Source organism: Haematobia irritans, chromosome 4, assembly GCF_050003625.1.
Source record: "Haematobia irritans isolate KBUSLIRL chromosome 4, ASM5000362v1, whole genome shotgun sequence".
NCBI classification, from domain to species: Eukaryota; Metazoa; Arthropoda; class Insecta; order Diptera; family Muscidae; genus Haematobia; species Haematobia irritans.
The window spans coordinates 220,709,471-220,729,229 of NC_134400.1; the positions used below are offsets into that span (position 1 = coordinate 220,709,471).

At 34.4% G+C, this 19,759-nt stretch overlaps 4 protein-coding genes across 8 annotated transcripts in view; 2 read left to right on the forward strand and 2 right to left on the reverse strand.

Annotated features, from left to right (window-relative positions):
* Positions 1–5,662, reverse strand: part of app (Palmitoyltransferase app) — a 540,773-nt gene extending 535,111 nt beyond the window's left edge. For 4 of the 5 annotated variants that reach the window (XR_012722156.1, XM_075307916.1, XM_075307919.1 and 1 more), the window contains exon 1: positions 5,129–5,662. The gene's annotated coding sequence lies outside the window, so the exon portion shown is untranslated. Of the gene's footprint in view, positions 1–4,403; positions 4,996–5,128 lie in introns of those variants that run through there. The other variant, XM_075307917.1, reaches the window with a different exon arrangement.
* Positions 5,663–10,777: 5,115 nt separating this feature from the next.
* Positions 10,778–13,529, forward strand: LOC142233082 (uncharacterized). Its single transcript, XM_075303863.1, has 2 exons — positions 10,778–10,916; positions 11,249–13,529. The coding sequence occupies exons 1-2, from the start codon at positions 10,890–10,892 to the stop codon at positions 12,722–12,724; spliced, it is 1,503 nt and encodes a 500-aa protein (XP_075159978.1). The 5' UTR covers positions 10,778–10,889; the 3' UTR covers positions 12,725–13,529.
* Positions 13,530–13,750: 221 nt separating this feature from the next.
* On the reverse strand, positions 13,751–15,383 carry Pbgs (Porphobilinogen synthase). The gene has a single exon (XM_075303864.1). The coding sequence runs from the start codon at positions 14,927–14,929 to the stop codon at positions 13,943–13,945; it is 987 nt and encodes a 328-aa protein (XP_075159979.1). The 5' UTR covers positions 14,930–15,383; the 3' UTR covers positions 13,751–13,942.
* A 2,165-nt stretch (positions 15,384–17,548) lies between these two features.
* rasp (protein-cysteine N-palmitoyltransferase Rasp) lies at positions 17,549–19,325 on the forward strand. The gene has a single exon (XM_075306298.1). The coding sequence runs from the start codon at positions 17,742–17,744 to the stop codon at positions 19,263–19,265; it is 1,524 nt and encodes a 507-aa protein (XP_075162413.1). The 5' UTR covers positions 17,549–17,741; the 3' UTR covers positions 19,266–19,325.
* Positions 19,326–19,759: the final 434 nt, after the last annotated feature.

Here is a 19,759-nt window from a genome sequence, read left to right on the forward strand (position 1 = left end):
ATTTGTATTTATTTGAATTTAGTACTTTTCTAGTGATATATAGAATTAAGATTTACTAAAATGGCAGTACACTATTATATTGGCCTCATTTGGCTTATTATATTATCTCAATAAATTGAAATTGAATAAATTGTATTCGAAATTTTGAGATTTCTTTAAATTGACGGAAATTTTCCGACTTTTTTGGATTTTTAATTACCATTTACGAAATACATCTTTCTCGAAAAGAAAAAATGAACTAAAAATAAAGAAAAACTTTAGCCCGGGTCATTCCCATTTTAACAACGCTGTAGTTCATTTTTACTATTTTTGAGAAGTGTATGAAAAACTTCTTCTGTTTTAGTTAGAATTGAACTAATTGAGATGCAATTGAAATTTTACTGGCATTTAGTTCATAAAATTTTTGAGACATACTTTGAATAAAGAAAAAATCGTTGGGCTGGGGAAAATTTCTTACAAAATTTTAAAAATAAACTAAAACAAAATAAAATTTGTGCAATAAATATTAGTTCATTTAAGCATCAGTATTACAACAGACTTTTTTTCTGTGTTAAAACAAATAATTTAGTACGAGTTTATGCTTATGCTTTAAGTTCATTTAATTAACGTTCGTCTTTGGCTCGGGATCTATAATAAAATCCTTAAAGGTAAGTATAAATCTTTAGTCCAAGTAAACTACTTTTTGAGTGCACCTTTACTTATGTATTTTGGTATTGTCTCCGAGCCAAAGACCAGGTTCTTTATAATAAAGACTCTTTTAGGAATCAATCCGATCTCAACTCAAGAAAGGGGAAATTATACTTTAATTAATTCTTGTCTTACTTTAGTTACATGAACTTAAAAACGAGAACAAAATTTATATACAAATTAAACATAGAATTTAACACAAACTAGTTTAAAAATGTTCAATAAATCTTACTAAAAATGTGTCTACATTTGTACACTTCGTATGGCGCTAAAAACATTCTTAAAATTCTAACTGTATTTTTTTCTTCAAAATACCACACTCAGAAAAAAGTTTACTTGGATCCAAAAGTGTTGACCTTCCCTTAAGGATTTTTTTTTATTAATTTATTATTTATTATTAATTCCGAGCCAAAGATGCGGCTTCTTTAAAATAAAGACATTTTTTGCTAACTATCTGGCTATAAGGTGTTTCTTTACTTTAAGGAAATTTTGTGTTAGTTTAAAGACATACGGCTTTAACGGAGGGACACAAATTTCCAAAATTGGTGTACTAAATTTAAATAAAAATAGACTATAAGTTATTTTAATTAAAATGTCATTATTTAAAAGAAATTTGTTCTTAAAACAAGTAAGGAAAGACTAAAATCGGGCGGGGCCGACTATATTATACCCTGCACAACTTTGTAGATCTAAATTTTCGATACCATATCACATCCGTCAAATGTGTTGGGTGCTATATATAAAGGTTTGTCCCTTTATTTAAATTTAAATATCACTCGATTTGGACAGAATTTGATAGACTTCTACAACATCTATAGACTCAAAATTTAAGTTGGCTAATGCACTAGGGTGGAACACAATTTTAGTAAAAAAATATGGGAAACATTTAAATCTGAAGCAATTTTAAGGAAACTTCGCAAAAGTTTATTTATGATTTATCGCTCGATATATGTATATGTATTAGAAGTTTAAGAAAATTAGAGTCATTTTTACAACTTTTCGACTAAGCAGTGGCGATTTTACAAGGAAAATGTTGGCATTTTGACCATTTTTGTCGAAATCAGAAAAACATATATACGGTAGCTATATCCAAATCTGAACCGATTTCAACCAAATTTGGCACGCATAGTTACAATACTAATTCTATTCCCTATGCAAAATTTCAACTAAATCGGAGTTAAAAAGTGGCCTCTGTGGTCATATGCGTGTAAATCGGCCGAAAGCCATATATGGGAGATATATCCAAATCTGAACCGATTTCAACCAAATTTGGCACGCATAGTTACAATACTAATTCTACTCCCTATGCAAAATTTCAACTAAATCGGAACAAAAAAATTGGCCTCTGTGGGCATATGAGTGTAAATCGGGCGAAAGCTATATATGGGAGCTATATCTAAATCTGAACCGATTTGGCTGATTTTTGCAAGTTTTTCGAGACTCATAAAATATTCGGATGTACGGAATTTGAGGAAGATCGGTTGATATATACGCCAATTATGACCAGATCGGTGAAAAATATATATGGCAGCTATATCTAAATCTGAACCGATTTTTTCCAAAATCAATAGGGATCGTCTTTGAGCCGAAACAGGATCCTATACCAAATTTTAGGACAATCGGACTAAAACTGCGAGCTGAACTTTGCACACAAAAATACATCAAGAGACAGACAGACAGACGGACAGACAGACGGACATCGCTAAATCGACTCAGAATTTAATTCTAAGCCGATCCGTATACTAAAAGGTTGGTCTATGATTACTCCTTCTTGGCGTTACATACAAATGCACAAACTTATTATACCCTGTACCACAGTAGTGGTGAAGGGTATAAAGAGGGATTTAAATGTAGAAGACAATTATCCTAAATTGAATTATGAACTTTCTCCTAATTAGACTTTTTTAAAGAAATTTTGAATAAATATTGGGTAGATCTCGTGTCCCAAAATTGAAGTTGCCTAGTATTTTATATTACGTCAACATTTGTTCAGTGAAGTTTCAGCATTCTTAAATGACGATAATTGACTTAATTTTGAATGAACGGTGATGTGTTTTTTTTTTTGTAGATTTCGACATTGGATCTATTTTTTGGTTAAAAGTCATTTTTTGGAAAACACTCATTTTAATCAAACTCATTTAGCCTAACAAAGGGGAAAAAATTGAAAAATACGAAAACAGTGAAACCCATTGTACCAAATTTAAAGTTTTTTTTTTTGATAAATTCTATATAAAAATGATGATTGATGAATTGGTCATACGTTAATTTTCCTCTTTTGTTTTCATTGTTCTCATTTCAAAGTTACGAAAAAATTACAATACAACGTTGGTGATTTTCAGTGTAAATTTAATTTTTTTCATGTGTTATATAGTCCATTTTTTATTGAAAAATGCCCAAACAGTTTCTAAAATTATTCCATACAGATTCGACAGAATTTCTTAACTTTCCTCTTTTATGTTATTGTTGAACCATGTTAAACAAAAACTCATTTATTGTATTTTATTTTTAGTTTTTCATGAGATGAATATGAATTCGCTTAATTGTGAATATTTGAATCTAACGAATTAATAGACACCTTGCACTTGAATTGTTACATCTATCTTCTTTTTTATCTGTGGTAACACCAAGAATAATTACAAAGCTTTCACTCAACAGTGACCACCATTTTTGAAATATGTTCCAATAGATAAATTTGTATTGCGTTTATTTGAACAATCAATATGATGTACTTTTACTTGCCTGAAAATAAATTATTGAATTGAAACTGAAACTGAAACCTTTTTTTGTTTTTATTCCACTTATCTTTTTTACATGATTGCTCAAAATTACTAATACAGTCCAATCATAGATTCGCAGTTGTACAGTTATATCAATTTTATTAAAACGGCAAACTTTTTAATTTCTCCCAGGTATTGCAAATAAATAAACCCAACCAATTGTATCAATTTTTTTATCAATCATTCAAGTTTTGTCAGGAATATAAGCTCATTAATTCATTTTTTAGTGTAAAGTTCCAATAATTAAAATACCTATCACCTGTGTTTTTGTTTCAAAAATACCCAACCTTTTCAACTTATTCCAGTTATCTTTAAAACTTGGACTCATGATCTGATGTATGCAATTTTCCTCGTATTCCTATATTGTACCCATTAATGCTCTAAATTCTCCTAAAACCCCAAATTAACCAAAACGACAAACATTTCAATTTTCCTCATATATTGGAACAAACCAATTTTATGCATTTTTAATCAATTCATCAGATTTATTTCTCGGAAATATACTTTTTTCCTTTACACCATCCTAAGCAGTAGAAACATAAAACATACAGCCATGGAGTGGAGGCTTGAGGTAGTTACGAATCAAAAAACAAAAATGTTGTGCAAAATCGAAGCAATAAACCGGTCATTGGGAGCACGTAACGACGACGACGTCGACAACGTTTGTCACTAGTTCACATTGCAGACAGACAGGCGGACGGACGTAACTCATAACCACAATGGTCATGGTTATCGAGAGGGGACACGCCAATGGGGGAGTATAACAGAAAATGTTTTTATTGTGAGCATCCCAAGAAAGAAAATAGATGAGAACAAAGCAGCAGCAGCAGGCAGACATACAAAGACACGCACTTCCACACAACAACTATATATTCATTAATTTATGTCGCCTTTTATTATTAAATTTAACCATTGGGCCTGATTTAATTCATTACTGACCTGTTATGATTTTTATCGTTTTTTTTTGGGTCTTCTTCCTGTCACACTATTCTGGGTCTCTCGCTTGTTTGAAATCTCTCTCACTGGTTTTTAGGCCTCTTTTCTTTGTCGCGTGAATGACACTTTGCACTTTGGCATTGTTGTTGTTGTAGTTATTGTTGCATATTGTTGCTACTGCTGTTATGTTCGTGGGGTCTTTCTTCTGTTGTTGGAGAGGAGTTTGTTTTGTTCTGCTTTTTAAGGCTGCAGCAGCAAACACTCATACGCACACACAGGCACACTTAACACTCGAAATATTCTCTCTGGCTTTGCTAAATGCACCAAATAACATAAAGTCAACAACAAATCCAACAACAACAGCACCACTTGCAACAAAAACAAACACTCACGTTTAAATAGCAGAAACAAGAGAAATGGTGGATCAACGATAAAATATAAAAGAATTCAAGACTTCCCACTAACAACAGAGTTAAGAAAAAGTTGAACTCTGCCAGTTCAGAAGATTTCAATTCGATATTTTACTTTAATGCTAAACACTTAAATCACTTGGAAGGAAATTTTAAGGCCCAAATGATTTCGTCACACTCAGTTATTAGTTCTTCTTATTGTTGTGTTTTGCTTTATTTTGTTATATTATTATTATCTTACGGTGGTTTCATATCTCTCTTATTGTTGTTCTCGCCAGAACTATTGACTGTTTTTTTTTTTTCTTTGTCGTTTATTACCTTCGTTTGTTTGCTAGTTGTGTCTGGTGGAGCTCTCTGGCTGCCGTTGGCTGCTTATGAGGAACAAAAAAAACGCAAAACAACTTAAAAAATTTATAATGATGACTCGTTTTTTACGGTTTCTTCTTTTAGTTGATTTTCTTTTATTTTGTATTTTTATGTTTTGTGTACGACGTCAAGTCAAGCGTTGACGTTGCGCGAACGTCCAAAGAAACACTCACGCGTTTTATTTTATTGAGATAGAAGATAGATTTCAAAATGCACTGCACTTGTTTTTTTTTTCTTTTCTGGTTGTGTTTGCCGATTTGGGCCAAGTTATAACACTTTTTTACATAGGATTAATTTTTCCACTTTTTTTCAGAAATATCTTAAAATTCATTAATTTGTCAAGGCATATTAATAATCACCTATACGGTCATCACTTTGATAACAATTCACAATTCGATTAAACTTTTAATTCGCGAATCATCCGCTTTCATGCCGTCACCGTCGTTGTCGTACTCACTTCACTTATACACTTGCAACACGCGCACACCACGGTTGAAAATGAAATGAATTCATGAATTCTCGAATCCATGAATTGTACCATAGACCAACACACTGTTAACAGAACAAGGTTGCCACTACAGCGGCCATTCCTATCGGCATTGGGGATTTCGAAAGTGGAGCAGAGAGAATAGTGGGGATGTAAAATACACAAATGATTGCAAATACCATTATTTGAATTTGAAATTAATGGCGTTTTCTTTTCTTATGAAAAATGCGCACTTTTTTTGCATTTTGGCCGGAAAATGTACTTTTTAGGTTCTTTTCTAAAAAAACAGGCAAAAGTGCGAAAAGGCTTCGAATTCTGTTGTGAAAATAGTGCCACGCATAGAGGCAAATTACGGGCATTTTCAGCACTGCCAACAAACGAGAGTGCTGCGATTGCCCTGTTTCCTTCTTTGAATTCTTTTCTGCCCGCTGAAATGATAGCATTTTTTTAGGTTGCTGGTAACAATTTAAAAATGCGCATTCTGTACAGACAAAATGACGGCAAAGCACTTTTTTCAGAAAAGAAAACACCATAAGTAAGATTTACTCATGCTAAAAAAATACCAACTGCTTTGAACGAAATTCGAACTTCGTAAAATTATGCACTTCACTTCTATAGAACTTTTTACGTTGTTAGTTCATTTCATTAAAATAAAGAAATAATAATTGAAATGAGAAAAAAATTCTTATATTTGGCAAAAATCAATTAATTTTCTTGAACTAAAATAAAGAATTAACTTCAAGTTTTTTCTGAGGATAGGCTGTACAGGATTTCCGATAAACATCAAATAAATAGATTGCTTAAGAGATGGTGGCTAATGATATTGCTTGAAAAGTATATACTAAATATCGTATTTATTATACGATATTTAGAGATTCCTGCCAATATTTTTTCGATTTCACGTAATTTACAGTCATCATATAATAATATTTAAACCCTCGTATAGGATATGAAAATGAAATAAAATAAACCCCCTCCGAAATCGCACTTAAAAATTTTAGTAAAAATCAAAATAATCCGCTCATATTTGAAGCACCTCATTCTTACTCGGGATTCCATTAATGACTAACACAGCTGGCAACCCTTCTAACATAACATGGCAAGAGAACATATTACTCTCATGTGCACTCTCTTCCAACTCTCTCCATTTGGTAGCACAACTTTACGGTTATTCTATTTGAAATTTTAGATTTTCAAATTTGTAAAATTAATATGAGCACATTTAAGTAATTTTTAAAAAAAAAGAAAATGCTGAAAAACACTAAATTGTTGTAAGTTCTTATTGAAGATGTAGTTGTTAATTAATCTTTATATGATAAAACGTCTTCATTTGTGAATAGAAATTCAAGTATTCGGTACTAACATGAACCACTAGTTTAATAGGTCTCTCACATGTTTTATGACATTAAAGTGGGTGAATATCCCAATAAACACAATCATACGGATAATGAGCTTTACAGACTATCAGTTATTCCGGACGACAGTGCTCGTATCGAACATATCCCATATATTGTGCACATTATAAGTTAAGTCCGAAGGCAAAATCGATACTGCTGCATGTTTATGGGATCGATAACACATTTACCGATTATTTATTCATCGCCAACAAGTCGTATCGATTCGACACACTGTAAGATTCTTTACAAACACCGACATTCCGTCCGGAATAACTGATAGTCTGTAAAGCGCATAAGCCTCGTGCTTTTTTCTCGGCTTTTATTTGTTAAGATGTTTATTAATTTGAATAATAATTTATAAATTATTTCAGGTACAACATTTATATGAATAAAAACTGGGCTGTCATTCGGGATCGATTTTTATAAATCTCGGGATTTCAAAATGTAGAATCCCGGGATTTTTTCGGGATTCTTTAAATATTTTAAGTAATCAAACTACAGCGCCAAAAAATTGATTATTTTTATTCAATGTTATTCACTAAAGAGTAAATTTAGAAGCAATTTCAAATTGCTATCATACTTAAAGGACGGTACTCTGTTCGGGTTTCGCGTTGAAACTCCATACAAAACCAAAAAATGCGAAAAACTAGCGAAATTTTTTCAAAAAATCAACAAATCCAAATTTTTATCGAATAAACGCGATCTTGTCATATTGTCGATGGACCATTTATCATTGACTTTTATTTTATGTGGCGCGAATTCCATTTTATATGAACTCATTTATCAAAGAACCTTATCGTATACTTCGATTTTTTATGAAATTGTGCTTTTTATAATATATCTCATGTATAATAAATTCTTACTGAAGGTGTACCATAAATCTTTATTAACTCAATTTGTCGGTTAAGAAATCTAAGGGCCAGTGAATGAAGACTCCATTTTATTAATAAATAATGCTAAAAAGCCACTAATTTAACAAATTGGAATTATTTTTCCGGGATACCGAAAAATCCCGGAATTCAAAATAAAAAATTCAGAGATTCGGGATCCCGTCCCGAAATCCAGGGATTTTTGGGACGGGATTCATCAGCCCTAATAAAAACACATTGAACATAATGCCTTAAAAAAGGAATTCTGTTGATTTATAAGTTTCAATTCTGCTATATTCGGTTGATGCTCAGCGTATATCAGTATTTATGCGCCGTCCAGACTATAAGTTCTTCCGGACGGAATGTCTGTGTTTGTACAGAATCTTACATTATGGCCGAACACTAAGAATTGTCGCGCGTAAGTAAAATATCGGTATTTATATTAGCGATACCATAAACAAGCAGCAATATCGATTATGTCTTCGAGCATAACTTATAGTGTGGCCAATATTTGGGATATTTGCGACACGAACACTGTCGTCCAGACGGCGCATTCTTTTTGATGGATGCAACGTGTTTGGAAAAATATCTGAAAAACTATCACTTTATTCCATGTGGAAAGTCGAAAGTTGTTCACCAATATACCTTTCACAAATTTAAGGCAGGTACTATGTTCATTCTTGCGAAAAATTTTCATTTCATTTCATTTATTTAACAATTAGTAATACAAAGCCTTTCATAGGCCAATATATATATATTACTTAGCAAGAATACCTAAATACAAAACAAAATTCTTAACTGAATATAAAAATAACTAATTAAAATTATAATATATCTAACTTAAATGATTTAAATAGAATCAAGTTTTCTTTTTTCTGCACTCTTAACAAATTTTTTGTAACAGTATTCAATTTGTCGGCTCCCCAGCCTAACTATAAATTAGCAGTATTAAAAATGTAAAAAATAAATAAATAATATTAGTCCCGCACGAGGTAGACATATACAAATAGACCAAGAGTAGTTTCAATGTGGCAAGATCGAATCCATATACTGCATCAGTTTCAACCGAAAGGAGTTATTACACTGTGAAAATATTCGCAACTGAAGCGGTAACCCATTCCAACAACGTATAATTCTCACTTGAAAAGATTTAGCAAAAATACTTCTCCTAATACGGGGAACAAATGGCTGTGGATTCCTAGACGAGCGCGAAAAGGAGAAGGAAGAGCGTAAAGATACAGGCCTAGAGCAATATATAACCTTATAAAATAAAATCAGATTCCGATAGTCAACAAAATTGCGAAAAGAGAGACCAAGAAAACGCCTTACGAACCCAGAAATAGAATCCCTCCTTCGAACATTGTAAATAAAGCGCACAATGGAAACCATTATTTCGCACATAGAAAGCGGCGTTTTTTTAGGTAGCTTGGAGCGCTATTTGACAGGGAGCGATATTGGATTAAGTTGGTGGTGTTGCTTGTTTTTACAAAATAACATTTTATTTTTCCTTGGGCAATTGATCTGCTATTCCTTTGATCCTTTGTATAGTTTCGGAACAAAAATATGGTCTGTGATTGATTTATAAAGGCCAGTACTCTGTTCGGTTTTCGTGTTGAAACTCCATACAAAACCAAAAAATGCGCAAAATTTGTGAAATTTTTTCCATTTGTGATACTTTGTTTTTTCGTGTTGAAAAACTGACGTTTATAGCACGGCGCCATTTGCAATGTGAATTAAGAAATAATTTATTTATTAAAAACTATTTGTGCGGGTTTATCAAACACGGACCATATTTTTGTTCCGAAACTATACAAAGGCTCAAAGGAATAGCAGATCAATTGCCCAAGGAAAAATAAAATGTTATTTTGTAAAAACAAGCAACACCACCAACTTAATCCAATATCGCTCCCTGTAAAATAGCGCTCCAAGCTACCTACAAAAACGCCGCTTTCTATGTGCGAAATAATGGTTTCCATAAAAATTTTTCGCAAGAATGAACATACTACCGGCCTTTAAGCGTAATAAAATAACTATGTTTTCAGCACTTCATTTTCGTTTTTATTTAAATAAATTATAATATACTAGTTGTGGTTGGTGTTTCACAAAATATAAAATGAAATGGTGGCAGGGTAGTACGACAGTGCCAGTGTCAAACATATCTCAGACATTGGCCACACAATATGTTAAGGCCGGTACTATGTTCATTCTTGCGAAAAAATTTTATAGAAACCATTATTTCGCACATAGAAAGCGGTGTTTATTTAGGTAAATTGGAGCGCTATTTTACAGGGAGCGATATTGAATTAAGTTGGTGGTTGCTGCTTGCTATTACAAAATTAACATTTTATTTTCCTTGGGCAATTGATCTGCTACTCCTTTGATCCTTTGTATAGTTTCGGAGCAAAAATATAATCCGTGTTTGTGTTATAAACCCACACAAATAGTTTTAATATATAAACTATTTCTTAATTCACATTGCAAATGGCGCCATGCTATAAACGTCAGTTTTTCAACTCGAAAAAAACAAAGTACCACAAATGGAAAAATTTCGCTAGTTTTTCGCATTTTTTAATTTTGTATGGAGTTTCAACGCGAAAACCGAACAGAGTACCGGCCTTTACGTTCGAAAACGTAATCGATGCTGCAACTTGTTAATGTGTTTGATAACACATTTATCGATATTATTGTTATCGTCGACAATTCGAAGCGTTTGGCCACACTCTAAAGTCCTTCCACAGATGTTCCGTCCGAATAAACGTATAGTCTGAACGGCGCATAATGTATATGAAAAATTCTCATTTTTGAGCTTATTAGGGTTATTTCAAAGGGATGAAGTATAATTTAAAAGCCGTCACTATTTCCGACGCCGTCATCAAGAATCAGTCGACTTCATTCTCTGGTTACAGGTAGTGGGTAGTAGACAAAAACAGGATATCATTTCACAAAAATTATCGCATATAATGGCTTCGCAGGAATTAATTGACCAAGTAAGTACTTTTGTACCTTCAAGGACCATAGAATAGAATAAGAAGATATGAATTAAGGTTTGCTAATTATTGAAGTAAGTTTTGTTACGAATGTAAAATGAAAAGAGAAACTGACAACTCCCGTCCCAAAAATGCCTGGATTTCGGGACAGCATTAATCCCGGAATTTTTTATTTTGAATTCCGGGATTTTTCGGTATCCGGAAAAAATAATTCCAATTTCTCTGGTTCTTTAATAAATAATAAAAACCAATTCATATCTTCCTTTATATATGATCTTTGTTTTGGATCAATCATGGAAAAAAGAAATTATATTGTTTTCTACTCAACACAGATAAAAGAAACCGTAATTGAAAAATTTGCTGAACTTAAATCTGCATGTTTGATGCGTGAAAAATTGTTGCTACGACAACTGGAAGTTATAAATACGACAAGTAAACAACAATTACGCCAAAAAGAGGATCCAGACAATCTCACTCCCGGTACCATAGAGTTTTTCGTTGACAACGAAAAAGAGCTGCTGGCAGCAATTCGTAGCTTTGGTCGCCTTCAGCTGACAAATATAAACCTGACTTTGCAGAACCAAAACGAAGAGGAACCCTCCGGTGAACATGAGACAATGTTTAAGGGACTCAACGAGAGCAGTAAAGAAGGTGCCGAGGAGGAGAAGGAGAGTATTGTTGTTGACTTTTCACACCACAAAAGTTTAATGGAACGAAATGCTAAACTAGTCAATGACAGCATTATCAACATAACTCTGAAAGAGGCCAAGGAATTGATTAAACAGGCCAAAAACAAGAGAGAAACCCTAGTACCACCATTAAATCTCGAAGAACTTGATGATGAAGTGGAATCATCTATAGCTGAAGTCGTCTCTAGTTTAGAAGCTAATTCAGAGCATTTTTCGAACAGCCACAATAATAAGTACTCGCAAACACAACAAACGTCATCAAAGCAAAAACGTTTTAAGCCAAAAATCACCATAAACAATTGCAATGGTACTATCAATTTAAGGAACATAGCCTCCTTGACAATTAATTGCTCTACTGAGGAAAACATACAAGCACAAATACCTGTGAAATACGTTCCAAGCCAGGGACCTGTTAATGATGATAATGTAGAAGAGGCAGAAGAGCCATCCTCATCGAGCAGAAGCAAAGAAAGTAAACAATCAAACAAGTCTAAAACTTTGGTGGAATCTTTGGTATCTTCAAGTTCAAATACAGAAGAATGTACCTCACCCTCATCGACCACCAGTCAAGTTACCACCCCCAATAGTTTATCAAATTTTTCCAGCAATAACAGTTCTCGTTCGCAATCAAAGAAGAATAAAAACAAAAAATCTCATTCAAAAACCGATAAAATAGCAATGCCAATGGAGAGTGGTTCTTCCACTACCACCAACAATCACGAATATGCTGCAGTTGATTCGTCATCGAATGAAGTCACATGCGATTTCTATAACCGTTTGCTTAATGAAATCAAAAGGTCCATTAACCAACAACAGAAAACACGGACAAAATATTCATCTACAGACCCACGCCACCATCAAGCGATGGCAGATTCTACTTCACAAAGTGATTATGCTGGCGACAACAATGGCAATAGCCGTCGTTTCATTTTGAAAAATTTCGAAAATCTTAAAATTATTTTGGAAGCCAATAGCAGTGGAGATGAGGAATCATTCCATCCGGTGCAAATAGAACAATGGCTAGCTGAGATTATATCGGAGACTGATTTGGAACCAATGCAGAATACCGATATTGTATTGGAACATTCAAAAATTCACAACGAATCCGAAGAGACATAAAAGATTGTAGTAATTAAAAAATAGTTATTTTTAGGAAAATTATCAAGAACGTCGATTTCCGGTCATAAGGTGCTCATCGAAAGTTCACACTAAAAACAAAATCAAATTCCAGGAATGCTCTATGCTAAGCCAAAGCAAAGAGAAATAATCGTATTCTCGAAATGATCTCGATTATCATAGCGAAAGAAGTTTTTGTTTCATTCCCTTCTAGTTGTTAGATGGATACTTTTTACCTTCATGATGATCATGTATTTGTACTTTCATCTTTATAAGTATTGGCAAAAGAAATTGGTTTTTTATACCAAACTTAAAAGTTGGTATATTCGATTTACAAGTATTTTAAACATTTTTAAAGACTGTTTTAACATATTTTAAGATTTTAGTATATTAAATGTATTATGTCCATTTTATCATAATGTCATACATGTAATGTCACCATCCATATGCAGAGATAATCCTTGTATTGAAGAAATTAAAATCCAAAAATCGATTTGGATCGCATCATTATTCATTGTACACCTTTTTGCACAAAGTTAAAAAACTAACCAATGTTCAATGTTACACCTACACAGTATTAAGAAAACACAAAACTCAATTTATTCTCAATTGATGAGAATGGCCTGCCACTGATTATTTCGACACACATCTTTCACATCTATGTAATGTACTTAATGGAGCCACAGTCCTGTGCGAAGAAAAAGTATTTTTTCAAATTGTATTTTACCCAAAATAGAAAATTTTGTTATACACGAAATCACGATAGGAATAAAAAAAAAAATAAAAACAAGCCTATACAAATGACAAAGATGGTTTCATTGAAGACTACAATAAGGACCTTCCAGAGTGAATGGTATATATGGGACCTATGTGGGCCAACATAAATTTTTGGCCTCAGTGGTCATATTCCGGAAATAAGTGTCAATCCAAGCCTATCGATAGGGACCCCAAAAATATACTAATGACAATTGTGTCTACCGAGACATGGGCACCGGCAAAGGCATGCACATAAAATCAAATAAATTTCAGTTCCCATTTGTATTCAAAATGAATTTAACGAGTTTATTGCACTAGAATTATATTTTCATATGTATTTGTTGTACATCCATTTCCCATAATAAATTGTTAGTGTTTTGTACCTTTGTCCCATATATTCATGAAGGAACTAAGCTACCTTAAGTAAGTACACTTTGTTGAAGTTTAATTTTCAAGAGGTCCATATCATTTTTCCTCAAGCAAAATATCCAAAATTTTCGGTGTAAAATATGTTATGATGCAATCGGCACCCGCACGGCGAAAACCTTTCATGGATTCCATGAGAGCATCTTTCAACTCAAAAGCACCATGCATATGAGCATAAAAAAGCATAGCGTATTCACCGGATACTTGGTACACGTATAGAGGATGACTAGGAAAGGTGTCCTTGGTTTGTCTCAGTATATCCAAATAGGGCATACCAGGTTTTACCATAAGCATGTCTGCACCTTCTGTAACATCTCTTTGGACAGCTCGCATAGCTAGACCCTTTGAACCACTAGGCAGTTGATAACATCGTCGGTCACCAAAGGCTGGGGCACTCTTTGCAGCATCTCTGAAAGGACCGTAGAAATTAGAAGCGAATTTCGCTGAGTAGGAGAGCACGGATACACGATTTTCTAATTTTGCTTCTATTAGACCTTCCTTAATGGCTTTTATGCGATTGTCCATCATATCGGAAGGTGCCACAATATGAGCTCCTGCCCTGGCATAGGCTACTGCAACTTGGGCCAAACGAGCAATGCTTTCATCATTGCGTAGACCACATTCGTCGAGGACCCCACAATGCCCGTGAGACATGTAGGGACACAGGCAGACATCACAAGCTAGCAATAAATTGGGAAACCATTTCCGTAACAATGGTAAAGCCTTAACAACGGGATTCTTTTCCGAGTCGGCATTTGTGGCCTGGTCATCTTTCATATCACATTCTACAACTCCAAAAATTAGTATAGAACTTAAGCCCTTGGCAACCAAAGGCTCGAGATGTTCTTTCAGCTTATTTATTCCCATTCTTGATTGTCCCGGCATACTGCCTATGGGCTGCAGGGCATCGTCATCGCAAACCACAAATACGGGATACATTAAATTATGTGGAGTTATTTCACATCCGGATTCTTGCAATAGACGCAATGTAGGATGATGAATGCCACTGTGTAGTTTCTTATCCATAGTCTTGAAGTTGGGGGTGCAATATCGTAGTGTACAGAAATGCCAAAATTTCTTTGTAATCAGAGTACTTTGAGTATTAGTATTGAATGATTAAGTAATAACACCAAATTCACAGGCAAGTATCGTAGGTTTCAGTCTTTTTTGTGCTGAATTTTTAGCTGATTTGCAAGTATTGTCCAAGATTTACTTCACTCCGCGTCGCTGCACGCAGTCCCTGGTGTTGATTCGTCAAGTTTTAATTATTTTTTTTTTGTCATTGGTAAAATACCGCTGAATGGTATTGTATTCGATGCAAATAAACACTCCTCACTTGAATGAAATGTGTGTGTGTGACTTTCTACCTGACTGCTGCTGCTTCCCGTCTGTCCCTAACAGCACTCACATGCCGCTTGTTGGTCCGGTCTCTGGAAATTGTAATTGGTAGATTACTCTATCTACTTTCTCTCTCATTTGTCCATTGCCCATTTCAGCTGTTATCATATCAACCATATGTTGCTGCATCGATGGTGGAAATCCGTTTACTCACCATGACAAGAACAATGTGGCTACTGTGGAGCCCTACAGTCAATAGCTTGACAATATATGTACATAAATAAAAGATAAGAAAAATTGATAACATGTATCATTTCAAAACATGTACAGTTATCGTCGCTAGGAAAGTAATAGGAGAAGAAAAACTCGTTTCCGAAAATTCCGCGAAGCATTGTTAGCGATTGTTTCCATTTCGCTTCCAAAAGAAACTCACAGTAAAACAGTATTTCTGGCTCGATGTCTAATATGGATCCTTAGCGAAATGTTTGATCTTCGATACTATATTAGAGGTGTACACGTGAGTATATTTTACTCACGCACGCTCACGACGGAAAAATCTTACTCACGCACACGATATTGTTTGGTAGGACTCACGCTCACGCACACTCCCGAAAAAATTTGTACTCACGCACGAAAATGTCGTGACTCACGAAAAATGTTGTGACTCATGAATAATTTTATCATGAAAACATGAACATGATTAAAATCGAGAGCGTTATTAAACTCTTAACATCCCAGGTGTCACTAAAATTATACGAGGGCGGGATTATTTTCGTGGGAGTATTCTTCCGAATTTCGTTACTCACGCACACTCACGAAGAAATTATTTTCGTGACTCACGCACACTCACGACGTTGCCAACAGCGTGACTCACGCGTGAGTCATGAAAATTTTCGTAAGTCACGACAATTTCGTGTCACGTGCACACCTCTATACTTGATATATTAATGCATTTCTTATGAGCGGCCAAATAAAGTAGTGATATTAAGAGGGAGCCACCGTGGTGCAATGGTTAGCATGCCCGCCTTGCATACACAAGGTCGTGGGTTCGACTCCTGCTTCGACCGAACACCAAAAAGTTTTTTCCCACCTCACTAATGCTGGTGACATTTCTGAGGGTTTCAAAGCTTCTCTAAGTGGTTTCACTGCAATGTGGAACGCCGTTCGGACTCGGCTATAAAAAGGAGGTCCCTTGTCATTGAGCTTAACATGGAATCGGGCAGCACTCAGTTATAAGAGAGAAGTTCACCAATGTGGTATCACAATGGGCTGAATAGTCTAAGTGAGCCTGAAATATCGGGCTGCCACATAACCTAACCTAACCTAAGAGAGTACTCCACCAAAATAAAATAATTGTACACAGGTTTAAGTCTGGTACTTACCTTTTGCCGAAATTTCGTTTCGGTTTCTGTAATTCCGATTTACCATGCATTTAGTAGCAAAATGTAAACAATCGATAACAACGGTTACGGAAATTGTTGGCAATTGTTATGGGTAGCGCTGAATACCGGGCTTTTCGGAAATGCATAGAAAATTTTGCCAGGTCAATTTTCAATTTTTTTTCATAAAAATACAGGGTGAAGCTTTCCTTTTGGCAAGCAATAGAATTATTCGAAATAGCTACACGTAGGCTTCAGGGTGCAAAATGTAAAAATCGATAATAACGTCTCTAGGAATTTCTTCTTGATTTTTTCAATGATAAAAGGTACGTTGTGGAACAACAACAACACCTACACAGAAACAATGTTACAAATATGATTCCGATTAAAATTTTAGATAATTTTTTAATCAACACAAAAAGTAATTGCAACAATTATTTTCTTAATTATGTAGGTTAAATTTTAATTGGATTATTTAAATGATTTTGGTGATTGTTACTATCATTTGTGTGATTGAAACAAAATGTTTTTTTTCTGTGCAGTGGTGAGTTTAAAAATTAGGTGAGACTTAAGGGGACCTTATACGGTCGGATAAACCTGCGACACATCATCTTGCGGCAACACGTCCGCTAGTATAATGCCATGTTCGTTTGTTGCGGGGACATGTTGGGGACGATCGCCAAATTCTGCTTGGAATTTGTATTGTTTCTTTCATTTTTTTTTTATTAAAAAAATGCTTCACACATAACTTCTCGTCCATCTTCATTGTTTATGTCTATGCTTCTTCTTATTTCTTCATGTTGTTATCACAATTGTTCGTTGAACGAATACACAACAAATAGGATAAACACTCTGTCGTAGTGTTTATCCGACCGTGTAAGGTCCGCTTTAGGAGAGGGTGAGACATAAGACTACAAAGGAAAACAATTCAATGTGAGTTTCTGAAAGAAGAGGAAGACACATTTTGTTTACTTAAACTTAAAAAGCCGGCCATCTACTTTCGAAATAAAGCTGCATTAGAATTTAACAAATAGTCGGTCCATATGATGATCAAGTGGATGAATATATAGAGTCTTTATCACTACCATAAGTTCCGGCGTTGACATTTCCATGAATTTGCAATGCAAACAAAGACACCACTAAGACTGCACAAAACTGAAGTGTTCCTATATTTTAGTGTTTATATAGTTTACATAGTATATGAACTATGGACGTTAATAAAGGCCAGACACAAAATCCTATCTATTGCTCAATATGAATTTCCCGAAGGATGGTCCTTTCTTAATTCCCGGAAAGATGACACAAATGATGAATTCTATGCATTCACCGAGTACATGAAACATTACTGGCATTGGTACTTATTCCATTTCTTTGTGTTGAGTATCATTGGACGATATAGACCGAGGTGGCAGAGAAGCCTTGCACATGCTATTGTTTGTAGTATTGTCATAGGATATTCTATGACCCTACTGTCAGTGGCTCTCATAGGTGGTCTTATCATGTCATATTTCTTTATAGCCAAGAGTCATTCCAAGATATTAGTATGGCTTTTATCTGTAGCTTGGATGGTAGTAATGATATTTATGAAATCAAATAAAACTCTCCAAGAATCTATGGGTTACATGGAATTTCATCATGTTATGGTTTCCCTATGTTGGTGTATTCTGAGAGGATGCAGCTACAGTTTACAAATGGCTAAATCGTATGAAAACAAAGAGACCAATATTGAACGAAAATATGATTTGCCCAATTACCTTGGATACAGTTTATATTTTCCCTGTTTCACCCTAGGGCCATTTATGGGCTACCATCGCTACATAGAACCATTGTTGCAAAAAGAATCTGATATCGATGGAATGACGCATGGAAACGGCGATTTTAAGAAGTTCCTATGGCAAATAGCAAGAGTTTCTTTCTGGTGGCTTGTTTTAGAAATCGCCCTGCACTATGTATATGTCCACTATATGGCATTCGATATTGAAGCTGTAAAAATTTTGAACACTCGATTTGGGTTATACGCTGTTGGTTATTTTATGGGACAATTTTTTTTCATGCATTACGTTATTGTGTATGGTTTGGGTATTGCATTTGCCCTCTACGATGGCCTTAATCCGCCAGGAAAACCTCGCTGCATTGGCTTGGTTCATAACTATTCCGATATGTGGAAATATTTTGACGAAGGACTCTATGAATTTCTCTTTACTCATATTTATGCTGAATTATGCAGCAGGGACTCTTCGGTATGCAGAAAAATTTTATCCACAGCCGCCACATTTTCCTTTGTATTCTTATGGCATGGTCACTATTGGTATGTCTTTGTATGGAGTGTAATGAATTTCCTCTGTTTAATTCTTGAGAAGATAGTAAAGACATTGGTATTGTCATCATCCTACAATAGCGTTATGAAATATAAAATAGGCCTGTCTGAGGCTGGAATACAACGGTTCAATGCTTTGTTGGGATCACAAATTTTCATTCCGGCTGCGTTTTCCAATTGTTATTTTATAAGTGGACTAGATGTTGGCAATTATTTGATGAGTGAAGCTTACCTGGGAGGCTGGTGGAATTATTTGACTTTAACTTTTTGTACTTATTGTTTCTATCAATGTTGTGAGATAATAAAACAGAAAAGATATTTAAAATGACTTTGGAATATGTAAAAATATTGACTTTGTTTTGTAAATAATAAATATCTTAAGACAAAATTTTCGAATGTAATGTGTATTTTTTGTATTGAGGTAGGTACATAATTGGAAATATTCGGTGGAAACTTCGTACTTCAAGTTCGGTATTCATATCTAACCAAATTTCTGTTCTCTATAAGATATGCATAGTAACATTGTTGTAAGGGCGATGTTATCGATTGTTTACATCATCCTTTTCCTTGAGATATATACAGCAACAAATCCTTATCGCTGGATGCCGATGCAGTTTTGTCAGGTATTTCTTAAAGGCTGGTAAGCACCTCTAACGATATTTCCGCTATTCATAAGAAACAAATACATAGTATAACTGTGTTATTGGAATGGAGAGTAAAATTTAAACAATCGATAACATCGTACGCATTTTCCGTTAAGATTGCTTACAATTTGATCCCATAGGAAAAAAACTGGCGGAAATGCCTTGTTGACATGCAACC